The 12234-nt window shown below is 61.4% G+C and overlaps 1 protein-coding gene across 1 annotated transcript; it reads right to left on the bottom strand.

Moving 5' to 3' along the window:
- Positions 1–10269: 10269 nt before the first annotated feature.
- Positions 10270–11505, bottom strand: LOC141977193 (free fatty acid receptor 2-like). Its single transcript, XM_074938551.1, has 2 exons — positions 11487–11505; positions 10270–11264 (listed from the first exon to the last, which is right to left on the bottom strand). Exons 1-2 carry the CDS (start codon positions 11494–11496, stop codon positions 10270–10272), a joined length of 1005 nt encoding a protein of 334 aa, XP_074794652.1. The 5' UTR covers positions 11497–11505.
- Between the last annotated feature and the right edge of the window lie 729 nt (positions 11506–12234).

The following is a 12234-nucleotide window of genomic DNA, read 5'->3' as shown; positions in this document are numbered from 1 at the left end:
GGCACCGCCCGAGGGCGGGGCCGGGAGCTGCGGGGCGGGGCGGGGCGGGGCAGGGCTAAAGTGGGCACGAACTGGGGGTGCTGGACGGGGGCGGGGGAGATGCACCGGGATTTGGCTGGGGGGGGGTGGATTGGGAGCTCGCCCTGGGGGGCTGAACCCTCTTGCAGTAGAGCTGGGGGGCACAGAGGTGGCTGGATCCCGGCCGCCCTCTAGCACCGGGGGGCTGGGAAAGGAGGGATCGTTCCCCCCAGGGAGGGGGCAGGAGCCACAGCGCTCAGGCTGCTGAAGGCTAAAATTGGACAAAGACCTGGCAGTGGGGAGCCGCTGAGAGCAGAACCCAGGAGTCCTGGCTCCCAGCCCACTGCTTTAACCACTAGCCCCCCCCTCCCCGAGCTGGGGATAGAACCCGGGAGTCCTGGCTCCTCCCTCCCAACCACTAGACTCCCACTCTCCTTCCAAAACTGGGGAGAGAACCCAGGAGTCCTGGCTCCAAGATCCCCTTCTTGGGCCACAAAACAGAGCCCAGTATTCCAGAATTGGGATGGCGGGGGTCTGTGGGTCGGGACTGAGGGCCACTGGCAGAGCTAGCATGGGGGGAGGAGTCCCAGGGGGGGCGGATAGCAGGGGCTGTGGGTCAGGAGTGAGGGGCACCAGCAGAGCCGGGCTGGGGGGGACCCCAGGGCTGGGGCAGCAGGGGGCTGTGGGTCGGGAGTGAGGAGCATCGGCAGAGCTGGGGTGGGGGGGGGACCCCAGGGCTGTGGCAGCAGGGGGCTGTGGGTCGGAGGTGAGGAGTATTGGCAGAGCTGGGGGGGGGACCTCCGGGCTGGGGCAGCAGGGGGCTGTGGGTCGGGATTTCTCCCTGGCTATTGTTATTATAATTCCCCATCCCTGCCTGCTGCAGGCCTTTCTCTCTGTTTGCCCTTTTAATACCCTTTCTATTATGTTCAACGACTTCCCCAATAAACCTCTGCCCCGACCATGGATCTAACCTTTCATCTCTGCCCGGCTCCGCGCTTCCCCTTTTCCCTGGTCTCCCTGGAGCATTAACTACACAACATAAACACGCAGTTGAGTGAGTGGCAGCTGATCTGGACCCGACCGAACCTCGCCGTACCCTGCCCCCACTAGGACTCAGAGTCGTCGTTTGCATAGGCAAAGTGGGCAGTCAGACAGTACATTTCCAATTTCCCTAAAGCTTTCCTTCTTTAACGATCTCAGCGCCGAGACTCGGCCACCTCTGGGGCGGCGCAATGGGGGAGCAGTCGCCCAGGGAAGGCTCGCCTGGCGCTGGGATGCGCCCAGCTCTGGGGTGGGAGGGCAGGGGAACAGCTGCACAGCAACGCCGCACAGGGATGGCTCGCCTGGGCAGCAGGTTTAAAACAAATAAAAGGAAGTTCTTCACACAGCACACAGTCAACCTGTGGAACTCCTTGCCTGAGGAGGTTGTGAAGGCTAGGACTATAAGAGGGTTTAAAAGAGAACTGGATAAATTCATGGAGGCTAAGTCCAATAATGGCGATTAGCCAGGATGGGTAAGGAATGGTGTCCCTAGCCTCTGTTTGTCAGAGGGTGGAGATGGATGGCAGGAGAGAGATCCCTTGATCATTACCTGTTAAGTTCACTCCCTCTGGGGCACCTGGCACTGGCCAGTGTCGGTAGACAGGATACTGGGCTGGATGGACCTTTGGTCTGACCCAGTGTGGCCGTTCTTATGTTCTTATGCTGGGATGCGACCAGCTCTGGGGTGGGGCAGCTGGGGAACAGCCTCATAACAACACCCCCAACTATTTCCCCAGCACAGTGCCCCTGTGCCAGCCTTCTCCTGCAGCCTGCACACGTCTCCCCTGACGTGGCTGGGGGCTCTGGCCTTGCAGGCATCTCCTGTTCTCTGCCTGGGGCTCTCACCAGAGGGCACGAGCGCCACCGTCTGGCCAGGCGCTGCAGGACGTCGCCGCGGCTGATCTAAGGGGCCCTGCGGGGCGGACCCGCTGGGGAGACACAGCTCAGCACATGGGCGCGACACTGGCAGGTTCTTCCAGGGCCGGGGGGAGCCGGGGACAGCTCAGTGTGGTTTGATTTGCGCTGGGCCGGCGGCTGGCTCGGTTGGGACCTGACCTGGTTACCCCCTGGGCCATGGACCCTGGCAACTCCAGACCCCTGCCCTGGGTCTAGGGGTCTCGGACATGTGTCCTCACCAACCACGCCCCGCGTCCCGCTCTGTGTCTTGCCCCATGCAGCCTGCCGGCCAGTATGTCCCCCTCATACCCACTTGCAGGATCCTTTGGTAAGCGCCTCACCCTTTGATTAAATATGGGGCGGGAGGGGGAGAACTGTTCCCATTGTCACAGAGCCAGCCACACTCCAGCCCTCCTGCATGGGACACGCCGGAGAACTGCCCCCCATAACCCCAGCGCCAATCCATTAAAAACCCAGCCAGTCCTGATCTAAACCCTGCGCAGATGGAGAAGGCCCCAGGCCGCTAGGGAAATTGTTCCGGTGATTAATGACTCTCACCAGGACAAATGTCGACACCACACAATCAAAGCGACCCAACCTCAGCACACGGCCGCTGCAGGAATGACATCGCTCATGCATGGCTACGATTGGGTCCCCATGTCGGCGGTGTACGTCCGCCCCACGAGGGCCTGGCCGATTGCACCGCCACCGTGGGACGGCCCCTGAAAGCCAGCAACAGGCGACATGAGCCGCGCAGTGTCTGCACTGACACCGCTCATCTCGGTAGATCTCAGGGGAAGCTTCTTGGCTGGTTTCCCCCCGTTCCTTATGCAAGGAAAACACCCCTGCAGTCCACGGGATGGGGTCACCATCCAGCCCAGCAGCAGAGCCCAGACGCCCCATCCTGGTCAATGTCGATTACGTCCCGTCTTTGTTATCGAAACCGGCCTTGAAAATCTCTCCCCTGGGTCTCCGTCTGCTGACATCAGGATTGCTTCACACATCGGAGCCTGCCCTATGTCCCTCCGCCGTCCAAACAACCACCAGAGCCTGTTAAAACCTCCATCCGTCACCGGTCTGCGTCTAGAGGTGGCAGGTCAGATCTCTCCGCTCCCGCAGCCTTCACCACAGCACCGACGCCCACGGAGGAGGGGACGCTCACTGGGCTCCACGCGGCCAGCTCTGGTCGAGGGAAAGGTCAGCCACGCGGGGCCAGGCCAGGCAGTTACACCCAGCTGCTGCGGTTGGGATTTTCCAGCTGTTAGTCACCCGGAGTTTGAATGCAGTGAAACGTTTGTCAAACATTTTCAGAACCGGAAATGACCCCCGCAAAGGTGCTTGGGTCTCAGAGGACGAATGGGAGGCAGGTTCTGTGCAGGGATCAGCCATAACAGGGTCATTTTTTCTGGCTTTCTTGGCTGCAGCTGTTGGAGCAGCAGAATGTGAGGTGTGCCATGTGCCGCGTGCCAGCCGGGTCCCGCTCTGCGCCCTGCCAGGTGCCGCGTGCCAGCCGGGTCCCGCTCTGCTTCCTGCCAGGTGCCACGTGCCAGCCGGGTCCTGCTCTGCGCCCTGCCAGGTGCCGCGTGCCAGCTGGGTCCCGCTCTGCGCCCTGCCACGTGCCGCGTGCCAGGCGGGTCCCGCTCTGCGCCCTGCCACGTGCCGCTTGCCAGCCGGATCGCACTCTGCGCCCTGCCACGTGCCGCATGCCAGCCGGGTCCCGCTCTGCACCCTGCCAGGTGCCGCGTGCCAGGCAGGTCCCGCTCTGCGCCCTGCCACGTGCTGCGTGCCAGCCGGGTCCCGCTCTGCATCCTGCCGTGTGCAGGGTCCCGCTCTGCACCCTGCCATGTGCCGCGTGCCAGGCGGGTCCCGCTCTGCGCCCTGCCATGTGCCGCATGCCAGCCGGGTCCCGCTCTGCATCCTGACGTGTGCAGGGTCCCGCTCTGCGTCCTGCCACATGCTGCGTGCCAGCCGGTCCCGCTCTGCGCCCTGCCACGTGCTGCGTGCCAGCCGGGTCCCGCTCTGCATCCTGCCGTGTGCAGGGTCCCACTCTGCGTCCTGCCACGTGCCGCGTGCCAGCCGGGTCCCGCTCTGCGCCCTGCCAGGTGCCGCGTGCCAGCCGGGTCCCGCTCTGCATCCTGCCGTGTGCAGGGTCCCGCTCTGCGTCCTGCCATGTGCCGCGTGCCAGGGGGGTCCCGCTCTGCATCCTGCCATGTGCAGGGTCCCACTCTGCATCCTGCCACATGCAGCCTGCCAGCCAGGTCCTGCTCTGCGTCCTGCCAGGTGCCGTGTGCCCAGCGGGTCCCGCTCTGCGTCTTGCCACGTTCAGCGTGCCAGCCGGGTCCAGCTCCCAGTGCAGATCATAGAATCATAGAAGACTGGGGTTGGAAGGGACCTCAGGAGGTATCTAGTCCAACCCCCTGCTCAAAGCAGGACCAATCCTCAACTCAATCATCCCAGCCAGGGCTTTGTCAAGCCTGATCTTAAAAACTTCTAAGGAAGGAGATTCCACCACCTCCCTAGGGAATCCATTTCAGGGCTTTACCACCCTCCGCGTCAAATAGTGTTTCCTGATATCCAACCTAGACCTCCCCCACTGCAACCTGAGACCATTGCTCCTTGTTCTGTCATCTGCCACCATGGAGAACAGCCGAGCTCCATCCTCTTTGGAGCCCCCCTTCAGATAGCTGAAGGCTGCTATCAAATCCCCCCTCACTCTTCTCTTCTGCAGACTAAACAAGCCCAGTTCCCTCAGCCTCTCCTCATAAGTCATGTGCCCCAGCCCCCTGATCATTTTAGTTGCCCTCTGCTGGACTCTTTCCAATTTGTCCACATCCTTTCTATAGTGGGAGGCCCAAAACTGAACATAGTACTCCAGATGTGGCCTCACCAGTGCCGAATAGAGGGGAATAATCACTTCCCACGATCTGCTGGCAATGCTCCTACTAATGCAGCCCAATATGCCGTTGGCCTTCTTGGCAACAAGGGCACACTGCTGACTCATATCCAGCTTCTCGTCCACTGTAACCCCCCGGTCCTTTTCTGCAGAACTGCTGCCAAACCATTCAGTCCCTAGTCTGTAGCGGTGCATGGGATTCTTCCATCCTAAGTGCAGGACTCTGCACTTGTCCTTGTTGAACCTCATCAGATGTCTTCTGGCCCAATCCTCCAATTAGTCAGACCCTTCCCCTCTCCCACCCCCCGTTGTCTGATCCCCTCATCATTTCCTGCAACTCTGAACACTGAAACGGACATAAACTGTGGGTGGGGGAAACACCGAAGACGAACCATCGAGATTATCTGTGGAATTTATTTTAAAACCGTCCACTTGAAAGGCGTCGTGGGCCCCTTGCAGCGGTGGAGCAATAGCTGAAAAGCAAACGGCCCCGGGAAAAGGGGCTAGCGGCTGCGACGCCCTCGCTGGCCTTGGCTGCCTTTGGGCCTGGCTGCTCTGTAACAGCCGGACTCATCCAGGCGGCAAATATCATCTAACCCCCCCCCACCACCACCACCACCACCCCCGCACAAAACCACACACGATGCTGGAGGATCTTGAGAATTTCGGTGGATTCCCCCCACCGCCTGCCCACCCGCCCGCCCCTGGCGTTTGGTTTCCTTCTGGTGCCCCTGCCCCTCGGGGAGACTCGGTGCCCCCGGCATGGCTGGTCCTTTACCCAGAACCCCCTGGCTGGGTGTTAGCTCCAGCACCCATGTGTCCCCACTAAACACCGCCCCCCAGTGGCCGCCTTCCGCCACTGCAGCCGCTGAACAGTCAGGGTGGGACTTCCCCTGGGGCTCTGGTGTGAGGTGCTGGTGCCCTCTGGTGGACACAGCAAATACTGCACCTGGCTTTTTCCAGGACTGTAGGAAATCTGTGGGGGTGGGAGGGGGGAATGGCACTCCAAAGGGGGGGACAGCCAGGGGCAGGAGGGGAACACGGGGCGGGGGGCGGTGTCTCTGGCTGACTGGGGTCACCCCATGGACTGCAGGCACTGCATAGCTAGGCCGGGGAGTGCCTTCATAGGGCCCGTCCTTGTGCCGCTCTTAGGGGGCGGCTCCGGGACTTCCTGGGAAAAGCGGACGGTGCCAGAGCTGAGTGATGCCTTCCAAGGAGCTCCCGACCTCCCCCACCCTGCAGAGCCCCTTTCCCAGGCTCCCAGATCCTGCCTCGGCTGCCACGGCCTAATCCAAAGACACAGCTCTGCTGGTGCCCCTCACTCCCGACCCGCAGCCCCCCAACCCAGCCCTGGGCTCCCCACAGCTCTGCCAGTGCCCCTCACTCCCTACCCGCAGCCCCCTGCTAGCCCAGCCCCGGGCTCCCCCCCAGCTCTGCCGGTGCCCCTCACTCCTAGGGTGACCAGACGTCCTGATATTATCAGGACAGTCCCGATTTTAACCCATTTGTCCCGCGTCCCAACTGCACATCAGTCGGGACGCCCATTGTCCTGATATCGGGGATGGACCGCTCGCCATCACCGCCAAAGTCCCGGGGCCGGCGTGGCAGAGCTTCCTGGGGCAGCTCCCGGCTGCAGGAGCCTGCAGGTCGGGCGGCCCCGGGCACAGAGGCGGAGGGGGTCTCCGCGTGCTGCACCGGCTCCCTTCTGCCCAATCAGAGCTGCGGGGGCGGGGCTTGCAGGCACCAGCAGCGGGCAGAGACCCCTCCACCCCCCCCCAACCCCACCCACCCGACCTGACCCGACCCGATCCTAGGAGCCAGAGGGACCTGCCGGATGCTTCCTGGGAGCCGCCCCAGGTAATCACCGCCGGGACGCCCTACCTCAGCCCCCGGCAGGTCCCTCTGGCTCTTAGGGTCGTGGCGGGGGCGCGGGGGGTAGGGGGTTCTGTGAGCTGCTCCCACCTGCAAGCCCCGCACTGCGGCTTTTCCCGGCCAGTGGGAGCCACGGAGCTCGCGCTTATGGCGGGCACAGCACGTGGAGAGTCTGGGGACCCCCCTCGGCGCTCTGACCCTTGGAGCCAGAGACCTCCCAGCAGGGCTGGTGAGTGGGGCCAGGGAAGGGGGCAGGGTGTGATGGAGTGCGTGTCTGGGAAGGGTGCTGGGCTGTGAGGGTGTGGAGGGCACTGGGCAGTGGGGGAGGTTTGTGTGTTTTGGGGTGCTAGGCAGTGGGGGCCTGTTGGGGGGTGCTGGGCAGTGGGGGAGATCTGTGTGTGTCAGGGCACTGGGAAGTGGGGGTCTGTGTGGGGCAGTGTTTAGTTGGGGTGGTGGGGCTGTGGGGAAGGGCACGGGGAGGGAGGGAGGGAGGGAGGAGAAACCTGTGGCCCTGGCCCCATGGCTTCTGCTGGGGGCTGGAGCTGGGGCCAGGAGTCCTTGAGTCCTGGCCCCGTGGCTTGTGGTGCGGGCTGCCGCAGGGGCCATACACCCCTCTTGCAGCTTCCTAGGGCCGTGCGCCCCCTCTCATGGCTCCGGTCGGGGCTGTGCCCCTGTGGCTCTCCCGCACCTCTCCCCCCCCCACTCGCCCAGTGTGTCCTGATGTTTCACTCTTGCGATCTGGTCACCCTACTGACTCCCAACCCACGGCCCCCTGCCAGCCCAGCCCTGGGCTCCCCTCCCCCCTCCAAGCTCTGCCCGTGCCCCTCACTCCTGACCTGCAGCCCCGCCTATCCCCCCACAGCTACGCCCATGTAAGCGAAGGGTGGGGAGCTCGCTCTGGGCCAGCCCTGCGGCTTGTGGAGGAATCACCCCGACACAGAAGCGAGCCTCTTATCAGTCTTGCTATCGGCCCTTAGCCCGCCAGATGGCCCTGGAGATTCAGGGCTGTGGGCAGAAGCGCAGGGTAGAAATCCCCAGCTGCAGACGCAGGCAGATTGTAGCCCATTAACCATGGGGCCAGCCTGGATTGCCAGGGGAGAGCTCCCCACCCTGCCCCCTACAGCACAGCGCCCCCTAGTGCTGCCCTGGGGTCATAGCAGTGAGTTCCCCCTGCTAAGCGCACACACTCTTGTTTCATACGGCTGTTGTGGTGTGTGACTGTCTTGTGGGTGTGTTAGTGTGGTGAGATTTTGTGCAGCTGTGTGGGGGGGGTGGGGGTAAGGGGGTGTTCCTCCTGCCCCCTGCTGGAGGGGACAAGCCCTGCGTGCGTGTGTAAGAGCAGACATACCTCCCTCCCCCTCCCCCACAGCTCCCCTCCCGCTGCTCTTGTGCGTGTGGGGTTGGGCGCCCCTGTGTGGGTGTGTGTGTGTGTGTTACAATGCGGCATGAGGGAGAGGCCCTCACTGTACATCTGCGCATTGCTGAGGGGAGGGGGTTGTATATTTGCTAACAGAGTTCGTTGTGCAATGAGGTTTGCTGGGTCTCAGCCCCCTTTGGAGAGGAGCCGACCTGCGTCCAGCACCCTGCCCCCCAGGAGCTGGACAAGCCACGGTGACTGAGCCCAGGAGAGGGGGCTGCACATCCATTAACAGGGGGCTGTATGGGGGGCTCCTGCTCTGGGGAAGTCCCAGGAGGAACCGGGGGGCGGGGGGAGCTCCGTTGCAGCATCCCATGGCCTGGGACCTGGTCGTCCCTCCAGCTGCCCACATGAGATCCCCCTGGCAGCCCCAGGCCCTGCCGGGCCCAGTTATCCATTAACCCCGGTTAATAACAGCGCCAGGGAGACACTGTTTGTTTACACGCGGTGCTGGATTCACGCCCTGCAGTTAATTAAAAGTTGACAGAGACAATATGCTTGTGTTCTACTTCCTAGCCCTGGTCCCCTCCCATGGATAGAACCCAGGAGTCCTGGCCCCCAGCTCCCCCTACCCCCAACTCTAACCCATAGACCTCACTCCCATCCCAGAACTGGTGATAGAATCAGATGTCGCTGGCCTCTGTTTGCCAGAAGCTGGAATGGACGACAGGGGATGGATCACTGGATGATTCCCTGTTCTGCTCATTCCCTCTGGGGCACCTGGCACTGGCCACTGTCGGCAGACAGGATACTGGGCTAGATGGACCTTTGGTCTAACCCAACCTGGCCGTTCTTATGTTCTTATAGAGCCCTGGTTCCCAGCACCCCTGTCTAGAACCCACTAGACCTGAAGAAAAATAAGAAAATAATCACTACTGGATAATAAATCAATAACTTTATTTAATATGTAGCTAAAGCCAGTGCCCCTGGAGGGCGCCAGATTCACCAGCAAAGGGAGGAGGTGCAGGACCTTGCGCGAGGGAGATCTCAGCTCTACGTCCGGACCTGGAACAGACCCGCAGGGACCAGTGTCCATTGTTCGTGTGCCTGCTAATCGCCCATCCCCCGCCAACAGTGTACTTGGAGGATAACAGGTCTACTACCGCTGCAAAAGGCCTTTAGACCACATGAGCCCTTCAATGTGGTGCTAAAATTCCTGCGTTCAAATCCTGCTCAATAACAGCCTGTTCCCACCGCTGCTTGCATAGAGGGCTGCGCATTGACGGTGAAGGTCCAGAGCCCAAATCCTTCCCGTCCACATGGCAGATAACGGCCTTACTACTGCCGCCAACACATGGCACTGCTCCTTTAGCTCAAGCAGTAGCATGCTGGGCTGCAGCCCCCTGCGTTCCAGTCCCACCGAGGCGGTAACCACATTTCCACAGAGGCCAGCACGCACGGATACCAGTGGCCAAGGAGGAGGAGCTCTCCATAGCTCCACAAGGGCAAACTCGGGCCCCTCACGGAGCCTGGCCCTTGTTCATCTGCCACTAAATGGTTCCCCTGAAATGGGACAAGCTCAGCCCCACCTGTTTGCCCTCCCTCAAGCAACCCCCACTTGCAGTTACAGCCCCTAGTAGCTGGCTTGCCGGTGGGCCCAACCGTGGAGAAGGAAAGACCCGGAGTGGGTGGAGGGCACCAGGGGGACCCTCCAGCTGAAATAGGTCTGTTTTTCACTTGTGATCCAGCAGCTGCACAGGAAGGCCCTTGACGCCATGATGCCCCTGACACTGAGAGAGGCCGGATCCCTGAGGAAGTTGGGCCACCCACTCCAAAGCTGAAGTAGGCCAAAGTCCGGTGGGCGCTTGGTCAACCGCTCAGTTGTGGCCCGGCAGTGGCAAAAGAAGGCCCTTGACACCATGGCGACCCTGCCTTCAGGTCAGCCAAAGTCCTCTGGAGCCAAGTTTGGCCAACCACATTAAAGCTCAAGTAGTCCAAAGCCTTGTGGAAGTTGGGCACCAACTTCAAGCCCCGCCGCACGCTGCTGTCTAAGGAAGGACGGCCCTCTCGGGAGGTGCAGGGAAGGACAGAAGATGCCGCCCTGGCTCAAGTGCAGGATCTCTTGCTCCTGCGGCACATGGAACAAGGAAGGCTCTGCGGAGGAAACAGAGAGTCAGTCTCATCCTGGGAGTCAAGTCGTTGACCCCTCAGTCTCGTCCCCACTGGCCGCCTCCACCTCTCTGCCTCCTTCCGCGCAACAAGTCAAGCAGGGGAGATGGCACCGGGCCACGAAGGTACTGAGTTTGTGCCACAGGCTGGCCAGGCACTTTGTGAAGGCCCGTTTGACGGCAGTGGAGGAGAAGTAGAAGATGATGGGGTCCAAGGCGGTGTTGAGGGTGCTGAGGAGAAGAGCACACACCCTCCATTCGGGGCTCTTTTTCTGGACAAAGCCCACCACGTGAGACAGGTTGTAGGGGGCGAAGCAGAATATGAAGTTGAACAAGGTGGCCATGGCCAGGCCCACGGCCCGCCGCTTCCTCCGAGCCGGGATGTTGGGCAAGGCCACCAGGATGCGGATGAAGTTGACATAGCAGAAGATGGTGACAGTGAAGGGGAGACAGAAGAGGACCAGGAAGAGCTCCAGCCGGAAAGGGAGGAGGACCTGGAGCTGGCTAGTGGTGAAATTATAGTAGCAGTTGGAGGATGCAGTCCTGTTCTGGCTCTGGTCTAGGAATTGAACAATGTAGACGATGCTGCAGTGGGCAGAGCCCACCACCCAGAAGACCACAGAGGCGGCGGTGGCATAGGCTGGCCGGCGCCGGAGCTTGTACTTGATGGGAAAGGCCACCCCCAAGTAGCGCTCAATGCTGACGGCCATGAGAAAGAGGGAGCTGATGTAGATGCTACTGTAGAAGACGAAGTTGGTGATTGGGCAGAGGAAAGTGGGCAAGCTCCACTTCATATGTGAGATGGCCTCCACCATCTTGAAGGGGAGGAAGATGAGGAGGAAGATGTCGGAAATGGTGAGGTTGAGGAGAAGGATGTCGACGGGGGTGGGTTTCTGGCGGACCTTCACCAGGAAGGTGTAGAAGGCCAGGAGGTTGGATGGGAGGCCGATCAGGAAGGTGAAGATGTAGACAATGAGAAACAGTGGGACGGAACTTGTCAAATCCATCTTCTCAGCTCCTACAGAGGAGAATGGGCTCATCAGTTGCTGAAGGAACCCAGGAGCCCTGGCTCCCAGCCCCCCCGCTGCGACCCACTAGATCCCGCTCCCCTGCCAGGCCTGGGGATTCAACCCGGGAGTCCTGGCTCCCAGCCCCCCCCCCAGCTCCAACCCACTAGATCCCGCTCCCCTGCCAGGCCTGGGGATTGAACCGAGGGGTCCTGGCTCCCAGCCCTCCTTACCCGTATCCATGAGAATAAGCTCGGGGCTCCCGTTCCATAAGCTGACACTAGACATAAGGCTGGAATTTATGTAGCCGGCTGAAGTATTTATTTAGCTCAGTTTCCTGTTTAGCCAGTGGCAGGCGGGGGGGGGGGGGGGCAGTGCTGGAGAGATTGGAGGGCCTGGGATGCACGAGATCGCGTGAGCAAACACACGGGGATGGGCTGCAGGGGTGGGGGCAAGCAGGCAGCTCGGAGGACAGGGAAGTGGCTGTTACTCAGAGGGAAATTTTCATAAATATCATCATCAAATGTGGGGTCTAGTGATCGGGGCGGGCTGGAAGCCAGGACTCCTGGGTTCTCTCCCTGGCTGTGGGAGAGGAGTGGGATCTAGTGTTCAGATGCGGGAGGTGGGGGGAGGGACTGGGAGCCAGGACTCCTGGATTCTGTCCCTGGTTCTCAGGGGTGATTTTGTGGTTAAAATAAGGGATAAGGAGTCAATGCACAGAACGAGGAAACACAACCCAGGATTCTTGATCTTTCAGCTCCACTCAACCCACTAGACCCCACTCCCCTCCCAGAACCAGGGAGAGAACCCAGGAGTCCTGGCTCCCCCCTCCAGCCACTGAGCCATCCCAGTGACTCTGAAGAGTAGCCCGCCAGCTTTCCAGGGCCAAGGCATCCTGCGCCCGTGCTCCAGACAGGCTGTGGGGGCCCTCACGTCAAGCTGCGATGGCCCCTCCATCCCCAGGGTGCACGTAGCTCTACC

The sequence above is a fragment of the Natator depressus genome, chromosome 24 (genome assembly GCF_965152275.1).
Source record: "Natator depressus isolate rNatDep1 chromosome 24, rNatDep2.hap1, whole genome shotgun sequence".
NCBI classification, from domain to species: Eukaryota; Metazoa; Chordata; order Testudines; family Cheloniidae; genus Natator; species Natator depressus.
This window is presented reverse-complemented; position numbering and strand designations above follow the sequence as displayed.